General features: G+C 43.7%; 1 protein-coding gene across 1 annotated transcript in view; it reads right to left on the bottom strand.

The window, feature by feature from the left end:
• Positions 1-9,158, bottom strand: part of MAEL (maelstrom spermatogenic transposon silencer) — a 1,196,692-nt gene extending 1,187,534 nt beyond the window's left edge. Inside the window, exon 1 of the mRNA XM_086935541.1 lies at positions 8,954-9,158. Within this exon, the coding sequence (XP_086791667.1) occupies positions 8,954-9,085 (132 nt within the window). The 5' untranslated portion in view covers positions 9,086-9,158. The remainder of the gene's footprint in view (positions 1-8,953) is intronic.
• Between the last annotated feature and the right edge of the window lie 15,733 nt (positions 9,159-24,891).

The raw sequence follows: 24,891 nt of genomic DNA, 5'->3' as shown, positions 1-24,891 counted from the left end.
GTTACTGAAAGGAACAGGTGGATATGATTCAACAATATGCTGTGCGCTTAGTTGGGTTGTTATACTTTTATCACGTACCATTTATTTTTGATCATTATCATAAACTTAGGGACAGGCAGCCCTATGTCATTGAGCAGCACGCCATAGAAAGTTTAAAAATGTAGTTATAATTTGTTGACGTAGTAAATAACGAGTAATAGGTGTGCCTACGGCCATTCCAATACCCAACGTTAGTCTCCCTAAACACCCAGACACAATAGAAAGCTTAAGTGTCCCTGGATGGGCCATCACTAGAAGCTTAGGAGAACGGCCCTTGGCATAGCCCTTCTTACGCCCGATTAGGCTTGGTCTTGCTTTCACACATAGGATCGCATATTCCATAGTATGTCTGCAGCCAGGGGAAGCAGGAAACCAGAGGACTTCAAATGGAATCCTCTAGAAGTTTCTCCCAATTCAAAAAAGGTACCCGGTATAAATATTGGACCTCAGGCACCAACTTCCAAGTTCACCTCCAGACCTGTGATACTACAGAAGGACTGCTATGCTGCTTTGATGCCAGGATTGCCAATCTGCTGGCGTGATTGCAGAGAATGGAGTATGGACCTGCACTCTTCATCCCAGGCTGAAGTGACTCAATGGGTCAGCCAGCTGTTCTGTTCTTAGCTACGGTGACCTAACACGCTCCAAAGGCTCCCTGCAACTGCCAGCTGACTTGCTGCCTGGAAAGGCCTGAGCTCTCCTGGAGTGAGCTCCTGGCCCATAAGTGATGCCTCTCAAATTCAGGATTCTTCATGTGGCCTCAGTAGAGCTCCTCTAAGGTTTTTGGCTTTTAGAGAATGCAAACCGGCATGCTCCTGCAAAGATCGTGCCACCCGCCAGTGTGAAGTTTTGGGGAACCAGACTCTACACACTACAGAGACCACGGCGCAGACACTGCGAGATCGGTACAAAAGGGAGTGGTAATGGACGGAGCATCTGAACCAATCAAACACTCACACCCAGTCAAAAGATCTGGGTTTAATCCATCACTGTTCTTTAGCCCACTCTGCCACCCCAGTTCAGACATGGCTATATGCAAATCAGTCTGACCCTGTGCCTCATGGGAACAGTCCAGACCGAACTGCCAAGCCATGCCTTCCCTGGACCGGAAACTAGCTTCCGAGGACCGGTTTCTGGCATTCCAGCCGTCTTCAGCCCGGCTTGCTTGAATCCAGTGGCAAAGTGAGCATGGGACTCCCATCTGAGCATACCCTGCCACACTTGTGGCGGCCAAAAGCGGTACAAAAGGGGGTGGTAATGGACGGAGCATCTGAACCAAACACTCACACCTAGTCAAAAGATCTGGGTTTAATCCATCACCGTTCTTTAGCCCACTCTGCAACCCCAGTTCAGACATGGCTATATGCAAATCAGTCTGACCCTGTGCCTCATGGGAAACAGTCCAGACCGAACTGCCAAGCCATGCCTTCCCTGGACCAGAAACAAGCTTCGGAGGACTGGTTTCTGGCATTCCAGCCGGCTTCAGCCAGGCTTGCTAGAATCCAGTGGCAAAGTGAGCAAGGGACTCACGTCTGAGCATACCCTGCCATACTTATGGCGACCAAAAGCGGTACAAAAGGGGGTGGTAATGGGCAGTTCGGGCTGGACTGTTCCCATGAGGCACAGGGTCAGACTGATTTGCATATAGCCATGTCTGAACTGGGGTGGCAGAGTGGGCTAAAGAACGGTGATGGATTAAACCCAGATCTTTTGACTGGGTGTGAGTGTTTGATTGATTCAGATGCTCCGTCCATCACCACCCCCTTTTGACACCGCGAGATCAGCATTTTGCGCCACATCAGACAGCTCACAGTTTCAGCCAATTCGAGGCTCCAGCAAGAATCATCGGCATTGCCGAAAAGAAAATCACGCTACATCGACAAACTTCGATGCTCTTCCTGCTACTCGCTTCCTTCTCGAACGGAACTCGTACTGGACTTTGAAGTTAACTCTCTCAGCTGGACTAACTGGTCCCTTTTTCCGGCCCACATTCCATCACAGTTGGCCTGAACTTCAGATTTCACATAATCCCGCACACACAGAGAGCCAAGAGTGGTCCTTTGTGTATTTTGCTGCCATTTTCACTTAAATGTTTAAAATTTCATATCGCAGTTCTACTAATTGGATTTTCGTCATTTGTGTCAAATTATTTACTAAATTCTACCCAGTTTTTCTAAAATTGGCCAGGTATTTTTCTTGAGCCTTTTTAATTTTATTACATTTTGAAGTGCTGCTTAAATACTTTACATATTGCCTCCAAGTTAAGCCTTGCTCTGTTCAAGGTACCAGACAAGCACAGGTAAATTTGGAGTTGGCTTTTGACGTCACCCAGACAAGGATTGTGGTTGCTGCTTGAGGAGGGTTTCACCCTCCTCATCCAGCAACCCAATTTCTTACATATGCTATATGTTCACTGGTGCAACTCAGATACACAAATAATTTTGTGGCTCAAGCCCTCTGCAAATCCCTTTCATATCCGCTCTGTACTGTCATGGTGTAGAGAAAATATAACTTTTTGAACCACACTGTTGCAGGTCAGAGGGGCTCTGCTATCTTTTTAGAAGATCTGGGGGTCACTTTACCATGTGCCCAGCCTCAATAAATTCGCCCCTTTCACCAATACCCAGGCTTTGCAATGCTGAAAATTATGCATATAATTGAGTGAACATGCATTCTACACAACACCTATACTAAAAACATCATTAGCAACGCACTACAAATTCCCAAGGTAAAAGCTAATCCTATATTGTATTTGTCAATGCACAGTTTAATTGTGCTTTGACAAAGCCAAGCTTTGCTTAGTGCCTAGCACCAATTATATGACATCACAGTGTGTTGAAAAGATGCACTGGATTAATGAAGTAAAGGATTTATTAGCTAAGGAGGACGAAAGGACAGCTACCATGAATCTGCAATCCAGCGCAGTGGCATTCGGTCACCTGTGTAAATCTACCACCTACGAAAATGCAATAGAATGAGTGTCTCTAAATTACCGACACTCTGATGCTTTAGAGCCATTGAAACCAAACCCAAGACAGTCGCAGGCAAGGTAGGGCAACGTGACCCAGCAGGACGACCTCACTTCCTTGCAACACAGTAGGCACTTCCCAAGCAATGCGTGAAGTTAAGATTATGGCTGCCATGCTCCGGACTGTAGCACACACAGCCACCTCCAGACTGAAGCCAGAGAAGAAAGTCACAGTAGCAGGCATCTTCTGGAAGATGGCTCCAATGCCAGTTGCAGCCGTCACGTCTGATTCAAAAGACGCAACCTCAAGGAATACCTCCCAAGTAAGCCACAATATCCAAAAAATCATCTTGAAACCTCACCAATAGAGTATGCAGAATCCAGATCTTGTTTCCTTCAGTAGAACGTGTAGGGTTCTGTAACAGCTTGACTAAGTAATCAGCAGTAACACGACCTAACATTTGTGTAAATCCCCCAATGAACCCATAGGTTCCTGCAGCTTCTCAGCCGTTGTCGCCAGTTTTAAAAAGATGCACTGGATTCATTGATTACGTGATGGAAACATTAGCTGAGGAGCAAGGAAGGACACAGCTACCATCTCCAGTGTCTTTCCTTCCACTGCTCCAAGAACCACTGTAAGTTAAACACAAACATTCTAGGAATGCTCGTCATGCATTCCTGGTAACTAAGCAACAAAACAGTGCTTACTGAACCTAGTTGCCCTTTCGAATGGACATGAGGATGCCATCACATGAAGTCTATTGTATTTTGATGTTAGGCTGTTAGTGTACAGTACAACATTACATTTTGTTGGCGTTTAGAAGCTATTTGTATAGATTATGAACCGAGAGCAACAAAGTGCTTTTCCATTTTCTTGAACTGAATGCTCAATTATCAACTCAATAACTGCCATGAAGTGCTTTCTCTATATGAATCGCAATTGCAAACCAGGGAAGTAACTATGATCATTGGCGAATGCCCTATGATGTGTTACACTCTACAGCCACTCTGATACAACCAGCATAAGTATAGGCTCAATGATTAGAGCGGCAGACCCTGATGCAGAGGTCTGGCCCGGGACCAGGGTTCAATTTCCGCCTCGGCGGCTCTTGGGCTCAATTTCCCCGGACCTGATAATTCTTGTGCAGTGCCTATTCTAATCATGGGTCCCACTCTGCAAATCTAGGCAATAGCTAGCTTAATCTCCACAAGGGCCCCAACAACGCTAGGATGCCTGGCTTCACCTTGGGTGTGCCCAGGAGTGGGCACTTCACAGGGAAAGGCCAGGAATGGTTCCTCAGCGGTATTCGTAGAAGTGCCGAGATGCCTCATGGTGATTCGTGCACTATACAAGTACCACTACATTACTACATATGTTGATATTCTGAATTACAGTGCTGTTGGGTGGGCAGTGGTTTGCCACCTACATGATTTAGGTGCCCTGCTGTGGGCGGGTTCTGCCTCTTACTTGAGTATGGACATTTTTAAGTGGCTGCTTTGATACTTTGAGTGTCAAATGCTGATGGATATACAAAAGCAAGATCACGTATTATTAGCTATAGGTGTGTGTTAAGCGACGGTTGAAAGCACTGAGTTGAGCAATGGTTTACACTGCACTGATTGCAAATAGTGTAGTGCATCTTTGGTTTGGCTGGTATATGAACATATTAGCTTTTCTCTAAACCTGTAGAATTAATTTCATCCATTTGAGCTACACAAAATATTTTTTGAAACAACTGCAAATAGAGTGACAAACCATGGAGAAAATTCGGTAAACTCATAATCACAAGGCATGCGCTGCAGCCACAAAACGCAATAAAATTATAGGGTCTCAATCAATCAATACATTTATAGAGCGTGCTACTCAGCCGTGAGGGTCTCAAGGCGCTGAGGGGAGGGAGGGTGCTGCTACTGCTCGAAAAACCAGGTCTTGATGTGTTTCCTGAAGGTGAGATGGTCCCGGGTCAGCAATAGGTGGGTGGGTAGGGAGTTCCACGTCTTGGCAGCCAGGTAAGAGAATGATCTTCCTCTGGCGGTGGTTCTGCGAATCTGTGGTACGCTGGCGGGTTGGAGTATGGAACGTGAGGCGGCTGTTGAGGTATTCAGTGCCCGTGTTGTGGAGCGCTTTGTGTGCGTGGGTGAGGAGTCTGAAGGTGACCATTAACGTTCTGGATGTTAAACACTTAATTATTGAATTGATGTGTTTTAAACCCAGTCTCTCATACCCCCTTACCTAATAACTTTCTGGTTAGTATTTTGTGTGATATATTTTCTCTATTCATATTCATGTACTCAGTATGCAATTATTGTTATAATGAACAGCGCTTTAATGCATCTAGGTGAAGAAGCGCTTTACAAAAACAGTCATTAAATAGTCTATTGTTTTGAAGCGGTTAATTTTTACACCAAGGCAGCAGAACAGAGCATTTGTAAATCTGTGTGCACTCCTGGAATTTACGCATTAGGCATGTCCACAGAGTGTTCCGATATGGAGGAAGGGTGTGAAGATGGATATACCTGCACCGCCGGCAGTTAGGCACCTCTCCAAGTATTGTAACATTAGTACTATGCACATGAAGGGTATTTGCGTCCATTTATATCAGCAACTATGAAAACGTTTCTGAACCCAACAGTGCTGCATAGGAGTTTGTGATGTGGATGGGTGGGCGTGCGGGAAAATAGGCTGCACCACAAAATAATGTTGCTTCATAGAGGACATCTGTTAAAAGCAGGGCACAGGTGGCCTCTATGTTATAGATTTCTGAAACTGATAAGGTGTACATCTGCCAGGTCTTGAGCAGCCGCAGTTATGACAGTCTGTCACATGGTGGCACTGTTTATATAATTGAGAGATGAACACATCAGCAGTTATTTATTAATTCAATATACATTAAAAATAACTGCTGTCCAGGCCATCCTTATAACGATGGGCAACTGGAATAGTCTGAATTGTTAAACCTGTAAGAGAGTAATGGTTAGTAGTGGTGTCGATAGTGTCATTGACAACACTGGCAGGGGCAATGGGTGGTGCAAGCTGCAGTGGTCTTAGGACGAGAGCCCTGCCAATTTTTTTTTTTTTTTTTTTTTTACAAATAAGCACCGATAGGCTACAAATGAAGCTCAGTCACTGACTCCAGTACTTTAAAATTACTTTGAGTGTTTTTATAAACATTGACCCTGTTCGTTGTGCTGCTTACATCTAAACAGATGTAGCAAAATTAAGCAAACATAATAAAAATACTATGTGTGCGTCATCGTATCGGAGCATGGATTCATGTTGCATCATCAGGCGGTGAGGGGCGCCAAGTTGTAAAACGATCACTCTGATATTTAACTGCTCTTGGAAACGTGGCCCACTGCACTTGGAAGGGAGCGGCAGGCTCAATGTACTGGTGAAATTCCCTTTGCTTGCATTTTCAAAAAAAGGCCTTTTATTGGTTTGGAGAAGTTGTTGCTCTTGCATAGGACAAATCAAAGGGAGAACAGCCGGACAGCCTGCTACTTACTGCCCAGCCAATTGGATATGATGTTCTGCAGCATGGTAACAGGCACTCGAAAGAAAGTGATTAGTAGGTCGCTGAGCACCAGCAACCAGATGAAAATGTTGGTCTTGCTGCGGGTCACCATGTACAGCACCAAGGTGTTGCCAAAGAGCGCGAGCGCCAAAATGAGCACGCAGAGCAGCACGAAGGGGTGCTTGGTTCGCAGAGGTAGCTCCTTGATGTAGACCAGCGGCTCCAGTTGGAAGAGCTCCAACTCCCTCCACATACTACTATTATCTCACAGAGGGTGGGTGAACTGTTCCGGCGTAATGTTCAGAGACTGGATAAGGGACTGAATGTAGAGGGCAGCCTTTGCTCAGCGTGTGCAACGGAGTTCGGAATCCCCACACAAGCTGCAGACAGTACTTAAAACCCATGCTGATCAGCCTGCTCTTCTCCTGTAGTGGCGTAGTGATCGCCAAAGAAATGTTTCTCAGGCAAGAGACCGTGCCACTCACTGGTGTCCTCTTACCCATGTCCCAGCTCATCGGCACTTGGAAAATTGCATTTTGATCTGCATTTAGCAATAGTTTTCACTGCGCGTGGTTATAAGAGTTATAAGAGTTCCTCTTGCAGCTACCCAAAGAAGTTAGCCATGCTGTTCCGTTTATCCTTCATCGCTCGAGCTATGTTCCACATTCGCCTGACTTGCAGTCTCACAGGCGTCTGACTTCCGGGTCACGCAGTTTTTTCCGGTTGCGGGGTGGGCTCCCGCCTCAAGGAACACAGAATGCGGACTGGGCTCCTGCTCAATCACAATGCGAGGTGGGCTCCAGCTGAAAGAGTGGCACAAAGTGCGAGGTGGGCGTGCTTGTCACTACGCACTACTTTAAAACAAGCAATTTGCAATGCAATAGGACTCGAATTTACGCGAGACATGTTGCATTACAAATGGGAGTGCCATTGTTTAAGAAGGCACAAACAAGAGTGGAGGAGGTGATGGGGGGGGCAAGACAATGATGAACTGCGGGAGGGGGGACACGGCAGAAAATAGTGTTGGAGTAAAGGGGCCAATAGACAGGGAAGGATACGAATGACAAGATGGTCGTCAGGAGGAGCCAAATACCAATTAGACGGCAGCATTTACGATCTAAGCCAATCCAAAAGATGGGCGGAGTTTAAACAAAGCTTCCCCCCCTATAGTGGATACTGCATGTCTCCCAAAGCGATAGCAGCGCATTAGCGCTGCAACGGTAGGCGAGACCTAATAGGTGTGTAAACTTTAAAAAAAAAAAGTGCAGTAAGGTGTATATTTGGTGCTTATTCAGCATATAAATGATGCATATTAGTGCAATACTGTCATCAAGGTAGATTAAAAAAAAACGCATGGATGAAGATTTCAGTTCAAACACAATAGGTTTTCAAATAAAGACAAGAACTAATAGTTTTCCAGAAAAGTAAACATTCTTCCTGATACCAATATTTACTTTACACCATAAAAGAACTAAATACGTGAAATATCTTAGTGCAATATTACAGTCTAATAAATCAAACCATTTTTTGTGGATGTGGCATTTTGAACTCGCATATCAAATTTGAGGTGCTTTCATAAAAGAAAAATTTGTAAAATGAAAATAATTGGCTAAAATCACACAATTTAGTTAGAATGAGTTAATCTAGGTTTTCGGGTTCCGTTATGTATAATCTATGGGTATTTTTATGCTCTCCCTTTTCTCTCAACAGTTAATGTTTTGTGTTTCTCTGTGTGTGTGTGGTTGGAGCGAGGGTGGCAAGCAGCAGATACTTGAAAGCTCGGCTCGTGTGGGCTCGAGGTGAGCCAGACTCGGTCAGGCTTGAGCCTCAAGCTCTAAGCAGCTCGCCCATCTCCAGCAGTCGACTCTCTCTTCATTTTGAACCAGCCTAAAATTGCACAGAGAATGTAAGAAGTGTGTAGGGGTTATGAGCCTCAGGAAGGGCAAAGCAGGCGCACGGGGCCTGTGTATCTAGGAAATGCGGAACGGTCGGGGGGGAGGGAAACTGCATAGTATAGGAAAAGTGGTAGTCCGTATCCAACTAGGGAAAAAGGAAAGAGTTGTACGACAATACCCACGGCCATGGGGGGGTGGGCAGAAATTAAAAGAAGCCATGCAACAGGAATGGTGACGTCTGGGGTTTGAGACACTACTTGAGGGGAAAGGTAGGTGCTCGGGCCTAGGTCATGGTATGTGGGGAATGGAAATTGGTGAGAACGTTGGGGATACTCGACATATAACATGGGGAGAGAGTCTAAGACCCTGGAGAAAAGTGTTACCAGGGGGGTGGGAATTAACTGGTAGGCCAAGCAGGAAGGTAAACATGAGACAGAAATATCGGATTGATTTTGCTGGCAGCAACAAGGCCATAACAGTGTCAAGGGGAAGCGGAAGTGTGAAGACCCCCAAAAACGAGAACGCCAGCCACTCACCCCCCAATCGGCGGAGCAGTGCGGAACAGCATCGCGCACCCCGGACACGGGCACTCCGCGCCGCCTAAGTTCCGGTAACTTTTCTAGCACGAAGAAGTAGTATCCGTTGCGCGTCTGACGCTTGTTGGGCATGGCGGGCTCCGTCGGGTGTAAAGCTCTTAGGGGAGGACGGCAGAAGGCACCTTCGGGAAACGGGCGCAGCACCAGCTACGACGTAAGAAACAAGTTCGAACAGCGCACGTGACCTGCAGCCAATCACAGCAGAACAACCACGCCGACGGTTCCGCGCTCGTGCCCGCCCAAGCGCACGTTACGCTCCCGACTGGTTTCTCGGCGGTGTAGTTTTACGAAATGGCCGACACCCGTCACTCTAATGTGATGTCACCACGCCTAGTGCTTGTTCTGATTTGTAAGAAAATATTTTTTTTTTACCAACTCTAGCTCAGTGGTGTGAGAAATAAAGAGTTCTCTAGAATTTCCAACATTTGATCTTTTTGTTCGGAAAAATTGTGCCTGTTTTTGTCGAGATTTAATTGTTGTCACCAAGGTCGAACTGGCAATGAAAATAGGTCCTGGTAGCTAAATAAACCTAGCCATCATCAGTGAATCAGATAGTGAAAAAAGTGGCCCACAGTTGTGTTATACCTACTGCTCGGCCAGTGTGACTGTGATGAGAGAATGTTGGTGAGTGTGTGTCTGTTGGTGGATGGGCTGAGCAGCAGGAAGGCTTATCCTGGTGGGGCTCTGTGCCATAACATCTTTCTTGGAATAAACTTACATTGAAACTACTTTTACCAGATCTACTTTTATTCACTACATTTTGGCGACGATTTTGAAAAGAACCTGTGAATTACGCCTAGATGATGGAGGCTTTGACAAATGGAAAACATTTCTACAGAAATTTGAATCCTGTAAAAACTTAAAGGTAAAGGAACTTCTTATGTAACCAGCTGCTGTGTATTTTAAAGCAAACTGCCACTCCTGAGCCCCACCAGTGACCTTGACATTGGTCGCCCATACCCCAACTGTGCCAGTGCTTGCTGTGTCTTTCTTTGCTGTGTGGAACCAAGCTGTTGTGTGAAGCCGTGTTTTGGGACATTTTACTCCAACTTAATGTATGCTTTTGGGTCACTTCAGCGTGCTGCTTGTCTCTGCTGCACAATTTGGTCATGTTTTCTTCCCTGGACAGTTTTGCCTGTGTTCCCAAAGTCTGTGAAGTTAGGAGCTACTAATGGGAGGACTTCTCACTGTCTGTGTCCGCAACCCCAAGCATTGAGTTATTCTCACGTGTACACCCAGGAAGCGCATTTCGTCTCTTAATCTCACTCATTGTATGTCTTGGAAGTTTTTGTCCTAATCCCCTGTATTACGGTCTATTGTGGACTGTTTTCAAGCACTGTTGTGCCATTTTTGGTGCACTTTGGGAATACCTTTTTTTTCTTCTCATCATGGTCCCTGGCAGCCCCTGGAATAGTGTCAGTTTAACCGCTGTTGGTGCCGTTTGAAAGAGCATGTGTAATTCTCAGTGTACGTGGGTGCATGCGACCTTACCTGTTCCATGAAATCTTGCTGAGTCTTCTGCGAATCTCTTCTTACCGTTGTTGCTTCCACGCAGCTTAGAGCTGCTGAGGGACACCCTACTCCACCAATGTGCCGTGAGCCATCGGGCGCAGCGTGAACTACGTGCTGCCATCTTGTTTTTACTGACTGCAGTGTGTTTCTCCGAACGTCGGTTGCAGCATTTGTTTCCTGTTGTGGAGCAACAACGAACACTGGACAAGAGAGAGGTTGTCAAAGTTTTTTTTTTTCATTCACAATTCGTTCATGGTGAAGATAGAATTTTTTTTTTTCGCTTTGTTCTTGCCCACCACAGAGTTTGCTTCTGTGTCTATTTTGGCTGTACTATTCATGAATTTACCGGAAATTGTTCGGAGTACCTCTGTACCTGTTTTCATCAGGAGAGGCATTTAACAAGTCTTATTGTGCTTCGGGTGAGAGTTCTTCCAACACAGTGCAGTTTTTTCTTTATCTGCTCACTGGAACTTGGATATTCCTATTTGAAGTACGCTGTGGTCCCACTACTTCTTCATAACAGATGTGCATGGGGTCTGTGCTGTACTTTGGGTGAGGAGTCGCTCACCGGAGTGTAGTACCAGTTTCTTTATTAATTTTGTTTTTATTTCAAATGCTCAATGCTTTACTGTTTTGCATGTTGTGATTTTCTTCTAGCATGTTTCACAGAGTGTTTACTGCGTATTGGCTCTTTCTCATTTCTTCAGGTCACTTGATCAATTGGCCTTCATTTTTTATATATCGTTATTTGCTATGCTCTTTTTCTTGATTTTTTTGTGGAGAGTGCTGTTTTATGCTTTGGGTTTTACTCTACTGCTTGGTGGGGTGTGTGTGCTTGATTCTGAGTTGCAGCATTTTTTTCTTTACTGCCGTGAGTGGTGTTCCTTGAGGTGTATTGCCTGAGACGTGAAGTTTGTCAGGTGTATTGCTATTTTCCCAAAATTTTTGATGGATTTTGAGTTGTACCTGTTCACTTGTTCCCTGTAGAGTACCTTTCCACATGTACCAACCTAACTTCGGGTTTGGGTGAAGGGCTAAATTGAAGCCGTATTTTGATGAGTGTGCCTTCTTGCTAGTGTTTGCTACTTTTCCTTCTTACGTGTTTCGGTGCTGAGCTGTGCACGTTTACATGTTATGTGTAGATTTTTATTTCCACACGTACCACCCTTACTTCAGGTTTGGGCGAAGGGCTAAGTTGAAGCCATATTTCCAAGAGTGAGCGTATTCATAATGATTGCTGTTCTTCTATGTTATTGGGTGTTGTGTTGTGCATTTTCACATGTTCCGTGTGGAGCGCCTTTCCACACATACCGCCCTTACTTTGGGTTTGGGTGAAGGGCTGATTTGAAGCCAGATTTTGATGAGTGAGTGTTATGTTTCTAAGTGATTGGTGTTCATATTTTTACTACGATGTTGGATGTGGAACTTAGTTGTTCCTTTCTGGGTTTGTGTGGGTTTTCTTATTTTTCCCACACTTTCCACCCATGCTTCGGGCTTGGGTGAAAGGCATCTGTGATGTTGTTGGTTCCGTGTGGGTTGTCTTTCCACACTTTCCACCCATGCTTCGGCTTGGGTGAATTCCTGATGTGTTTTGGTTTCTTTTCTTATACACCTTGTGGTTAGCACTCTGTTTACTTTCTCATGTTTGCCTGGCCAGTTGGTATGTTTGAGGGATCTGGGTATGTTTGTGGTTGTGTTGTAGTTGTGCATGTTTTTGCTATGGTAGAAAGGGAAATGGTGCATGAGTGCATTCCTACTCGTGTTCCTTTTTCTCTACTTCTAATTTTTTTCCTGTGCATGATATTTTCCATCTTTTATCTTCATGCTTTTGCGTTTAGATCGTTGCTACCTTGCTTATTTGGGGAAATGGTTTTCTTACCTTTCTGTTGCATGCTATTGTTCCTAATGGTATGCAGACAGAATATCGATTTTTTAATATCGACCTACCATAATATCGATGTTTTAATATCTAAGGGACAGAATATAGAAGGTAAGTAATATCAATGTTTTTTAATATCGAAGGGACACAATTTCGGAGGTAAGTAATATTGATTTTGTTAATATCGATGTAAATAATATCGAAATTACTAATATCGATTTTTATATGATTTGTATGTATTTAATATGTATTTTTTTAAATGTAATTTAAGTAAATGTTGTATTTTAGTACTGTAGTGAGTTGTGGGTATATAGGGAATAGGGTGGGAAGTAATTTAATTATACTAAATAAATTATTAATTTTTTAGGAATGATAAATTATTTTAAATTAATTGGTAATTAATTTTTATTAATTGTTAATGTATTTTAATTAATTGATAATGATGTTATGTAGTGGGTTGTGGGTTTATAGGGGAATAGGGTGGGAAGTAATTTAATTAATTTATTAGGAATTATAAATTCATTTTAATTAATTGGTAATTAATTTTTATTAATTGGTAATTTACTTTAATTAATTGATTAATTGATAATTATGTTCTGTAGTGGGTCGTGGGTTTATAGGGGAATAGGGTGGGAAGTAATTAAATTATTCAAAATTAATTATGATTTTTTAGGGATTATAAATTAATTTTAATTAATTGGTAATTAATTTTTATTAATTGGTATTTAACCTTAATTCATTGATTAATTGATAATTATATTCTGTTGTGTGTTATGGGTTTATAGGGGAATAGGGTGGGAAGTAATTTACATTTAATTAAGTAATGATTAATTGTTTTTGCTAATTTTATTATTGTTGATTAATTATTAATTGGTAATTAATTTTTATTAATTAATTGATGATTATGTTAAGTGTATTATTTTATTATTGCCGTTTGTTGTGCATTAATAGTGTGTAAAGTAATTGATATGTAATTAAGTAGTTATTACATTTATAATTGGGTATTGATAATTTATTGGATATTAATTATTAAATGGTAATTCTTTGTTTAATTATTTATTGGTATTTGTAAATAGTTTAGATTAATTTAATAAATAATTGTTTAATATTTTAAAATATTAATTTATTTATAAGTATGTTATTTTTAACTTTGACGCTATCCAACACTTTTCCTACTGTTGCACTCTCAGGAGTTGGAATAGTAATATTTACCCCTACGCTATCCAACACTTTCCCTACGGTTGCACTCTCTGGAGTTGGAATAGTAATTTTTACCCCTACGCTATCCAACACTTTCCCTACTGTTGCACTCTCTGGAGTTGGAATAGTAATGTTTACCCCTACGCTATCTAACACTTTCCCTACTGTTGCACTCTCTGGAGTTGGAATAGTAATTTTTACCCCTACGCTATCCAACACTTTCCCTACTGTTGCACTCTCTGGAGTTAGAATAGTAAGTTTTTACCTCTATGCTATCCAACACTTTCCCTACTGTTGCACTCTCTGGAGTTGGAATAGTAATTTTTACCCCTACGCTATCCAACACTTTCCCTACTGTTGCACTCTCTGGAGTTGGAATAACAATTTTTACCCCTACGCTATCCAACAACGTTTCGACCCTCAAAAATTCGCAGGGATTAGTGGTGCCCTTGCTGCGGGGTCTTCATGAGGACAAGATGCGGGGCAGGCAACCTGATTAATATATATAAAATAAAGGAGAAGTATATTGATTGATAATGGGATATACCTCATATTGTTCAATCAAAACCAATTAAAGCACACAAAACCTAGGTATTGCCTTGAAGGTTATTGCTCATGTTATAAATACATGACTAATTTGGCATCATCATATGGTGATTCATATCTGAAGAAAATCTGAGATTGGTAGGGATTGTGGGTTAAGAAGTTATTCAATTAATGAAAGCGTCATGGTACTCTAGGACAAATCCACACGCACTAGAATAGTTGTAAATTTAATTATAAATATAATTATAAAGAGCGGTTGGAGCTATGCGCCAGCCCGAGGGCGGTGACTATGGCAAATTCTAAAACAAGATAATGATCATATCACCATACTTCAATCGGGAAATGCGTGGTTATCAATTGTCACCGTTTACCTTAGTTGGCAGATAGATTGGCGCAAGGTCTAAATATGTGGTAATCACGGGGGATCACTCCGCGGTGTCTGTGAAAGAACACGAGGAGAAAATGAAATATGAGCTTGTTTAGATGTGGCAACAAATTAAGAACCAAGATATAGAACGGGCTTACCCAAGTGATAGATTGGTATGACACGAGTTCTATTCAGAGTCGGTCGTTCAGTAATATCTGTGAACGAACATAGGGAGCCAGTCATTCTCATATATTAAAAAAGGGCAGCACATACACGGCATTGTTGACCTGAGTCCAAGGGCTTACCCAAAGTCGAGGTATCTCGGAATTCGGGTCCGCGGGTATAATGATTCCGTTGTATCTATGGGGCAATGTGGGGGGGATCATTAGTACCGCCCGAAGTCACGAGAGGCCCAGGTTTAGGAAAGAAGAGGAGGTACACTTACCCCCAGACGATTGTATCTGGCAGAGAACGCCGCTCGTGTTCGCAATGGCGAGCCGAGTTTCCAGATTCTCATATTACCATGGGAACCGTACCACGTGATTCAGGACTGACGTATAGATATGGAAGACAGACCCCGCGTTATTAGTTAAATGACAAGGTTCTCGATTGTCCTATATGTCGGTGATATTGACAGTATTATTCCAAACATGACTTTGCAACTTTGCACCCAAAATACATAATCGATGCTAATTATCTTTATTATATAAAGTACATCGATAGTCAAAGATTTTAGAAAAACAAATCAACGATTTTAGAGAAACAAATAATGTTGAATCACGAATAATGTAAACATTTGGTACTATGTTAAAGACCGTTACCTTTTGAAGGTGGTTGGAACATGGATACGGCGTACCTATCTCATGATGGTAAGGCCATAATGAACATTGTCATTGATTCCGCGTTACTAGTTAGATGACAAGGTTCTCGATTGTCATATATATCGGTGATATTGACAGTAATATTACAAGCATGACATTAGTGAATTATTTAGATTGTAATTGATATGTCAACCATAGAAATTGGTAAATAACAACTTTGCACCCAAAATACATAATCGACGCTAATTATCTTGATTATATAGAGTACATTGATAGTCAGAGATTTTAGAAAAACGTTGAATCACGGACATGGATACGGCATACCTATCACATGATGGTAAGGCCATAATAAACATTGTCATTGATTCCGATGGTTATATTATATGCTGAAAAACGAAACCACATTAATATTTAACCATATTCATGGCGTACCTCTCACAATAGGGTATAGGCCGATTCAGTTGATAATCTGTCACCTTTCGGTTACAAGAATGGAAGGAGCCAAGGCTAGAGGGTGACTGTTTATCTAATTTATTGGGGTTACAGTTCGTAAAACACCAACACAAAGTCCTTTTTACGAGATACAGGGTCAGTCACAAGGTCGTTGTCCTCGGGACACTTCCTGGGGTACTTCCTGGGGTACTTCTTGGGTCAAGGTCCGGGAGTCTCCAGCACATGAAAAGGAAAGAAGAATATGTGGCTTTTAGTGTCGTGTTCCGACTTACTAGACTGCTCGGAAACAGGGAGGCGGTGAGGGATAAAGGAATAACCACCACCACATTCAGTGCTCTGGGTTTGACTCGGCTAAACAACGTGCCCCGGTGATAACCCGGTTTCCTATCCCGACCCCCCCTTCTTGAAGTTTAATAAAGAACCCAAACGAGCACGCACCTGGGAGAGCCACGCGTCCTCCTTCGCGTGGCTGGGCGAAACACGGTGTCGTTGGCCTCCTGGCTTTACAGCTACCTCCGTCCACTCCTCCTCGGGTATCGGTCCGGCACCTTCTCTGCTCCTGGTGTCGTCCACGTCCAAGGATTCCGCCTTCCCGGTACTTCCCGTTCTCCTGGTCGCGTGGTCCTCCTGGCGTCTCAGTTCTTCCTCCCACGTCGGACCACCAACGTCTTCCTGGTCTCCTCTCATATGGTGAGAGGACATTCCTGATAGGCCCGCAAAGTCAGGTGGTCCAGATGCGAAGCCGTCCTCTCGAGCACACAGGCTGTCCTTAAAGGGCCCGTTGTAATCCGCCTGTTGAGGAGACGGACAATCAGTTAGCCCTGCCGGGGCTGAGCATGGGACCCCCTGACAAACCCCTCCCCCAGACTTTTCCCGTTCGGGGGAAAGTGGATAGCGAGACAAATAGTCAGCATTCGTTTGAGCCGTACCCTGTCGGTGACAAACTTCAAAGTCATACGGCTGCAGAGACAAAAACCAACGTAGAATGCGCTCATTTCGTCCCTTGTTTCGCTGGAGCCACTGCAAAGGGGCATGGTCAGAGTACAGTGTAAAGCGCCTACCGTCCAGATAATAATGAAGCTTTTCAATGCTCCACTTGACAGCAAGGCACTCCTTTTCAATGGTGGGATACACCGCTTCTCTGGGGAAAAGTTTCCTGCTCAAATACAGTATCGGGCGCTCCCTACCATCCTGATCTAATTGAGACAGTACAGCCCCCAGACCCACCCCAGAAGCATCAGTTTGCAAAATAGAAGGGCTTGTCGAAGTCAGGAGTGATTAAGACTGGAGCCGAGGAAAGAACATCCTTCAGTGCCTGAAAAGCTGCCTGAGCCTGAGAGGAAGGTTGCTTGAATGGAACAGAAGAGGCAGTCTTTTTCAACATATCCGTCAAAGGAGCAGACATTGTGGCAAAATGAGGTATAAACCGTCTGTAGTAACCTACTAGCCCAAGAAAAGCTCGGAGGTCACGTCTATTACGAGGAAATTCCTGTTGTTGGATGGCTTTAACCTTTTCTTGTTGAGGAAACAACTGGCCGTTACCTAGCATGTACCCAAGGTATTTCACTTGGGAAAAGGCAAAACGTGACTTCTTGGCATTAATATGGAGCCCTGCCTTTTCCAAAGCCATTAGGATTTGACTCAAGTGTTGTAAATGAGTCTGCCAATCTGGACTATGGATAACGATGTCATCAATGTATGCAGCCGCAAAATGTCCATAGGGGGCCAATACTGTGTCCATAAGACGTTGGAACGTAGCAGGGGCCCCATGAAGTCCAAAGGGTAAGACAGTGAAATGAAAGAGACCATCAGGGGTGGTGAACGCTGTCTTTTCCTGATCTTTAGGAGAAAGAGGCACCTGCCAATAACCTTTGGTGAGGTCAATAGTTGTTATGTATTGAGCCTCCCCAAGGCGCTCTATCAACTCATCCACCCTAGGCAAAGGATACCCGTCTTGTTTGGACACCTTGTTCACTGCCCTAAAGTCAATGCAAAACCTCTTGCTTCCGTCAGGCTTTGGCACCAAAACCACTGGGGAAGACCAGTTACTTTTGGAGGGTACAATGATCCCGGCTTCCAACATTTTCTGTACCTCCTCTTTTATCACTGATCTCCGTGCTTCGGGGACCCGATAGGGTTTCTGTTTTACTACTACCCCCGGAGCTGTCGGAATATGGTGTTCAGCCAAAGTGGTTCTACCTGGCTGATCCGAGAATATAGCCTGGTGTTTTAACATTAACTCCTGCAATCCTTTTTTCTTAGAGTCAGTAAGGTCAGGATTTACCACTGCATGTTCGATGGTATGAACAGGTGGGGTTGCCAGAGATACAGTCACATGAGATTTTGGCGGGGCACCTAACCACTTCTTCAATAGATTAATGTGGTAAATCTGTGTTCGGGAAGGAGATATTTGCAACGTATACGTGGTCCTGCCTATTTTCTTGACTATCTGAAAAGGTCCTTGCCACTCCTTCCTAAGTTTGTGAGTAGATGTAGGAAGAAGGACCAAAGCCCAGTCTCCAACGTCCAACTCTCTCCACTTTTTGCCTTTATCATAAAAGGTCTTTTGTTTGTCTTGCGCTTTTTCTAGAGTTTCATAAGACAGGGTCCTCAACTTGTGCAACCGGGACTTCAGCTGCTGGGAGTAGTCCAACAACTCTTCAGCATCTTTTGAGCTAGTTTTTTCCCAACTATCCCTGGTTATTTCTAGCAACGTACGGGGTTTCCTGCCAAACAGTAACTCGAAGGGGGTGGTCCCTAAACTACTTTGGAACTGGCTTCTTAACACATACAAAGCCAATGGTAGAAGTTGGTCCCACTGTTTACCATCTCCGGTCAAAAGCTTTTTCAGAGTTGTTTTGATTAACCCATTGTAGCGTTCTACCAGACCATCGGTTTGTGGGTGGTATACCGATGTACGAAGATGTTTGATATTGAGGATAGTACAGACCTGTTTCATGAGGCGAGACACGAATGGTGTCCCCTGGTCTGTTAGAAGTTCTTTAGGAAACCCCATCCGTGTAAACAACTCTACCAGTTTTTGTGAAATGGCACTAGTGGTGGCTGCTCGTAATGGGAACGCCTCAGGATAACGAGTAGCATAATCAACTATTACCATAACATATTGGTAACCTCGGTGTGATTTCGGTAAGGGTCCTATGATGTCTAATCCTATCCTTTCAAAGGGCTTACCAATGATTGGAAGGGGAACAAGGGGAACCTTAGGGGGAATGTACGGGTTCCTTTTCTGACAAATCTGGCATTCTTGACAGTATTTCTTCACTTGTGCATACACCCCGGGCCAATAGAAATGCTCAATTATTGAATTAGTGGTCTTTTCGGCACCAGAATGACCCGCTAACAAATGTGCATGAGCATAAAACATTACTTGCTCACGGAACATGGTAGGGACGATTAGTTGTGGGGTAGCCTGACTCTGCCCTATCCTGTATAGAAGACCATTTTGTTCTACAAAACAAGGATAAGTAAGGGTGTTCTGATTCTTATTGTCCTGCGCGTTTTTCCAAGCAGTTGCCAAGGAGGCATCATTCAACTGAGCAGCCCGAAAGTTGGTATCAGTGGACCAAGGTTCTTCTGCTAACAAGCCTTCTCTAACCCCGCTTCTGCCTTGCTTCTCTAAAACTTCTGCCATCAAAGTAGAAAACCACTTATTATCTGTGCCTATAATGAGTGGTTCGGGGAGATTAGGAAGAATTCCTACTTCACACTGTACCTGGGTTCCCTTTTCTGTTGTAATCGTGACTCTAGCTAGGGAATAAGTACGGATATCTCCATGCACACATTTTATCTGTACACTACGGTTCAATAGCAAAGAGGAACTGTTCAGAGTGTCTTTCCGTATTACCGAATGGCGACACCCTGAGTCTAACAGTGCACGGGTTTTCTTACCATCTACCAAGACACTTACATAAAATGCGGGACCAGTCTCTTGTGCATATAAGAGAGCACGCGGAGCATACCCCACTTCCATGGGCTCTTCCTCCTTCTCTCTTTTTTTCCGACAGTACTTGGCAATATGACCCCACTCGCCGCATTCATAACACTGAGGACTCGTAAAGACCGGTGGTTCAGTCTTCAACGGTTTAGGCTTTATGGGCGGAGGCTCGTTTGTTGGTTTGTACGGTTTTTTCTCTGGTTTTACAAAGTTTTTATTCACAACAGGTTTTTCGGTTTCACGAAAAACGGGCCTAGTTTGGGCTCTCGCATAGGAATTCGCCATTTCAATAGCGTGTTCTAGGGTCAAACCTGCATGTTGCCGCAGCCACCTTTGTGTTCCATAGGGCAATGCTTCAAGAAATTGTTCCAAATAAATTTTATTCATGACATTTTCGATGTTTCCTTCCTGTGGCTTTAACCACCTATCGGCAGCGTCTTTCAGTTTATAAAAAAGAGTTTTAGGAGCATCAGTGGGAGTTCCTCTTTCTTGTCGAAACTTTAACCGATGAGTCTCATCATCGACTCCCAATCTATCAAGGATTATTTGTTTCACATGTCCGTAAGCTGCAGTTCCATCCTTGTTTGCTAATTGATAAGCTGCCTGGGCTTCTCCCGTAAGGAGAGGTGCTAAATAAAAGGGCCATCTCTCACCCGGCCATGCACTAGCTCGGGCTGCCCTTTCGAAATTCAAAACAAATGAAACAGGATCGTCTCCTGGAGTGTATTTCTGTAGCGGCACTACTGCCCCTGGTGGGTGTGCAGCTCTGCTTTGACCCAGCACTGCCAGCAATTGTGTTTGACCCTCTGACAATTTTGTAAGGTGATCTGCCTGTGTCTGTATAGACGCGGTGAACGTGGCTCTATCACTGTCCGCTTGCTCGTTAGACCGGTTAATTGCCCACTCTAGCTTGGACTGGCCTTCACTTAACTGGGTTAGTAAGGTCTCCATCTTGTTTTTTCAGACGGAATGTCTCCTGGCTGGCTCGCCACTTGTCACCTTTCGGTTACAAGAATGGAAGGAGCCAAGGCTAGAGGGTGACTGTTTATCTAATTTATTGGGGTTACAGTTCGTAAAACACCAACACAAAGTCCTTTTTACGAGATACAGGGTCAGTCGCAAGGTCGTTGTCCTCGGGACACTTCCTGGGGTACTTCCTGGGGTACTTCTTGGGTCAAGGTCCGGGAGTCTCCAGCACATGAAAAGGAAAGAAGAATATGTGGCTTTTAGTGTCGTGTTCCGACTTACTAGACTGCTCGGAAACAGGGAGGGGGTGAGGGATAAAGGAATAACCACCACCACATTCAGTGCTCTGGGTTTGACTCGGCTAAACAACGTGCCCCGGTGATAACCCGGTTTCCTATCCCGACCCCCCCTTCTTGAAGTTTAATAAAGAACCCAAACGAGCACGCACCTGGGAGAGCCACGCGTCCTCCTTCGCGTGGCTGGGCGAAACACGGTGTCGTTGGCCTCCTGGCTTTACAGCTACCTCCGTCCACTCCTCCTCGGGTATCGGTCCGGCACCTTCTCTGCTCCTGGTGTCGTCCATGTCCAAGGATTCCGCCTTCCCGGTACTTCCCGTTCTCCTGGTCGCGTGGTCCTCCTGGCGTCTCAGTTCTTCCTCCCACGTCGGACCACCAACGTCTTCCTGGTCTCCTCTCATATGGTGAGAGGACATTCCTGATAGGCCCGCAAAGTCAGGTGGTCCAGATGCGAAGCCGTCCTCTCGAGCACACAGGCTGTCCTTAAAGGGCCCGTAGTAATCCGCCTGTTGAGGAGACGGACAATCAGTTAGCCCTGCCGGGGCTGAGCATGGGACCCCCTGACATAATCATACTGACCTTTTCACATAATTGTAAGTGGTATGGCGTACCTCTCGCATGAGGGTATAGGCCAATTCAAACACAGTGTATGCTACGCCATCATATAGAGAGGGGTTCAGGGCAAGTTTGCTAATTGTGAAAAAGAGCTATCATGCTCGTTGAGGCCTGTCTCGATGGAGTCAAAAAAGAACATCCACTTCAATTCGCGTGTGTTTAGGATACTTGTAATGTTGCCGCCCGAGGTCCCAAAACTGCTTTTCTATTACCACCCATCGAAGGCTCTCTGGGGGGGGGGTGTTCTACTAGGGGTGCGACCTGGACCTCACATCTGATTCTACTCATGTGTTGGAGAATTCTTACTTTGGCTTTTTGTTGTGTTTGGCCAATGTAGATCATTTGACACGGGCATATTATCGCGTAGATAATATTGGAAGTATTACAGTTGCTGTGTGTCTTTAGCCGGATTTTGTGATGGTGATGTTGGAATTCCTTTGTTTGAATTGCAGTGTCACAGGCCTTACAGTGGCCACATTTGAAATGACCAACCACAGGGGGCAAATCCCATAATGAGGTAATAGTGGGCTCATCAGGAGTTGGTAGGAGTGACCGTACCACGTAGTTTTTTACGCTTTTCGCTTTTTTGAAAGCGTGTAACGGTGTCTCAGACTGATTGACATCATCCGATATTAATTGCCAATGGTGATTAATAATACGTTTGATCTTGTTACTTTTGGTGGTAAATGTGGTTACGCAGACAATCCTATTTTCTTGTTGGTCACTCTTGTCCTTGGGCGAGAGTAATTCCTTGTATTGTAACAACGAGTTTTCTTTCAGCCGGTTTACGGTACAGTGTGACTTGGAGGAATTGTCCTTGTTTTTCACATGGCTCAACAATCAATCTGCACATCTTAAATTCACGATTCAATCAGACAATCAGACCATAAATTTTCTGGACATTACCATCTATGAGGAATCAGGAATATTACTCACTACTCTGTACCGTAAACCGGCTGAAAGAAACTCGTTGTTACAATACAACAGTCACCACCCACGAGCTCTTCGCGATAATCTGCCTTTTGGGCAATTCCTACGAAAAGAGCTGCTGCCCAATAATAAAGCTTTAAATCTGGCAGTGCCCACCCGCCCCTTTTCCGTGGAAGTGTCATAAACCTGAGTGCTCTCCTAGTTTTCCCCTTTGCCCAAATAAATCTATTGATCAAATCTTCAATCTTCTTGAACAGCTTGGCCTCAAATAGTAAAGGTATTTCTCTAAAAAAATAAAGAAACTTAGGTAAAACCAGCATCTTTACTACATTCGTCCACCCCACAATAGATAAATGTAAGTTATCTAATCTATCCAGGTCCTTCCGCACTTTATTAATTAAAGGTGTTATGTTCTTTTCCACTAAGCAATCTAAATCAGCCGAGATAGTCACCCCTAGATATGTTCCTGCTTGAATAACTCGGCTATCTACACAGGTAGTGTAACAATTTTTAATTATCTGTGTCTTAGTAGTGTTGAGTTTTAATCAAGATAATTAGTATTGATTATGTATTTTGGGTGCAAAGTTGCAAAATCATGTTTGGAATAATACTGTCAATATCACCGACATATATGACAATCGAGAACCTTGTCATTTAACTAATAACGCAGGGTCTGTCTTCCATATCTATACGTCATTCCTGAATCACGGGGTACGGTTACCATGGTAATATGAGAATCAGGAAACTCGGCTCGCCATTGCGAACACGAGCGGCGTTCACTGCCAGATGCAATCGGCTGGGGGTAAGTGTACCTCCTCTTCTTTCTTAAACCTGGGCCTCTCGTGACTTCGGGTAGTACTAATGATCCCCCCCACATTGTCCCATAGATACAACGGAATCATTATACCTGCGGACCCAAATTCCGAGATACCTCGACTTTGGGTAAGCCCTCGGACTCAGGTCAACAATGCCGTGTATGTTCTGCCCTTTTGTAATATATGAGAATGACTGGCTCCCTATGTTCGTTCACAGATATTACTGAACGACCGACTCTGAATAGAACCTGTGTCATACCAATCTATCACTCGGGTAAGCCCGTTCTATATCTTGGTTCTTAATTTGTTGCCACATCTAAACAAGCTCCTATTTCATTTGCTCCTCGTGTTCTTTCACAGACAACGCGGAGTGATCCCCCGTGATTACCACATATTTAGACCTTGCGGCAATCTATCTGCCAACTAAGGTAAATGGTGACAATTGATAACCACGCATTTCCCGATTGAAGTATGGTGATACGATCATTATCTTGTTTTAGAATTTGCCATAGTCACCGCCCTCGGGATGGCGCATAGCTCCAACCGCTCTTTATAATTATATTTATAATTAAATTTACAACTATTCTAGTGCATGTGCATTTGTCCTAGCGTACCATGACGCTTTCATTAATTGAATAACTTCTTAACCCACAATCCCTACCAATCTCAGATTTTCTTCAGATATGAATCACCATATGATGATGTCAAATTAGTCATGTATTTATAACATGAGCAATAACCTTCAAGGCAATACCTAGGTTTTGTGTGCTTTAATTGGTTTTGATTGAACAATATGAGGTATATCCCATTATCAATCAATATACTTCTCCTTTATTTTATATATATTAATCAGGTTGCCTGCCCCGCATCTTGTCCTGATGAAGACCCCGCAGCAAGGGCACCACTACTCCCTGCGAATTTGTGAGGGTCGAAACGTCGACAATAACCTGTTTGGTCATCAACTTCACGCCAATATTTTTACATTTATTGTATTCTGTGAAGTATGATATGTTTTGATTCATGCTTTGAACTAACAGTCCTTTGTATTGTATATAAGAATTAACTCGTCAATACAGTTTTGCTAATTGGATGATTTCACTGTCACTAATTCCCTTCCATCACACCATCCTCACCTGATCACTTCCTTCTCCCCCCCTGGGGCACTGTACAACCGTTTATGATATTGATCAGTTGTCAAGTATATTGAGTATACCTAGTCTCATTGTGAATAAAACAATGTGGATGCATTCATTGTTTGTGTAAACATTTTTTGAATTGTTTATATTATAATACACTCACGCTGGGACCCCTCCCTCTCAGTACTTATTGAACCCAGGTCCCAGTGACTTTGTTTGGGTAAAACCCCCCTATATATGCACTATTATAAAAAGGAGTATCCAAGTTGGATGCCATAATACGGACCACCGTTTATTGTAATTATCCTATTAGAAATGTGGATACTCTATCTGCTGACTCAATAAAAATGTGTTTTGGAACAAAAACTGCAGCAAAGCACAAGAAAT

Source organism: Lissotriton vulgaris, chromosome 8, assembly GCF_964263255.1.
Source record: "Lissotriton vulgaris chromosome 8, aLisVul1.2, whole genome shotgun sequence".
In the NCBI taxonomy this organism is placed as follows: Eukaryota; Metazoa; Chordata; class Amphibia; order Caudata; family Salamandridae; genus Lissotriton; species Lissotriton vulgaris.
Note: the sequence above shows the minus strand (reverse complement) of the source record. Positions and strands in the feature narration are given on the sequence as shown.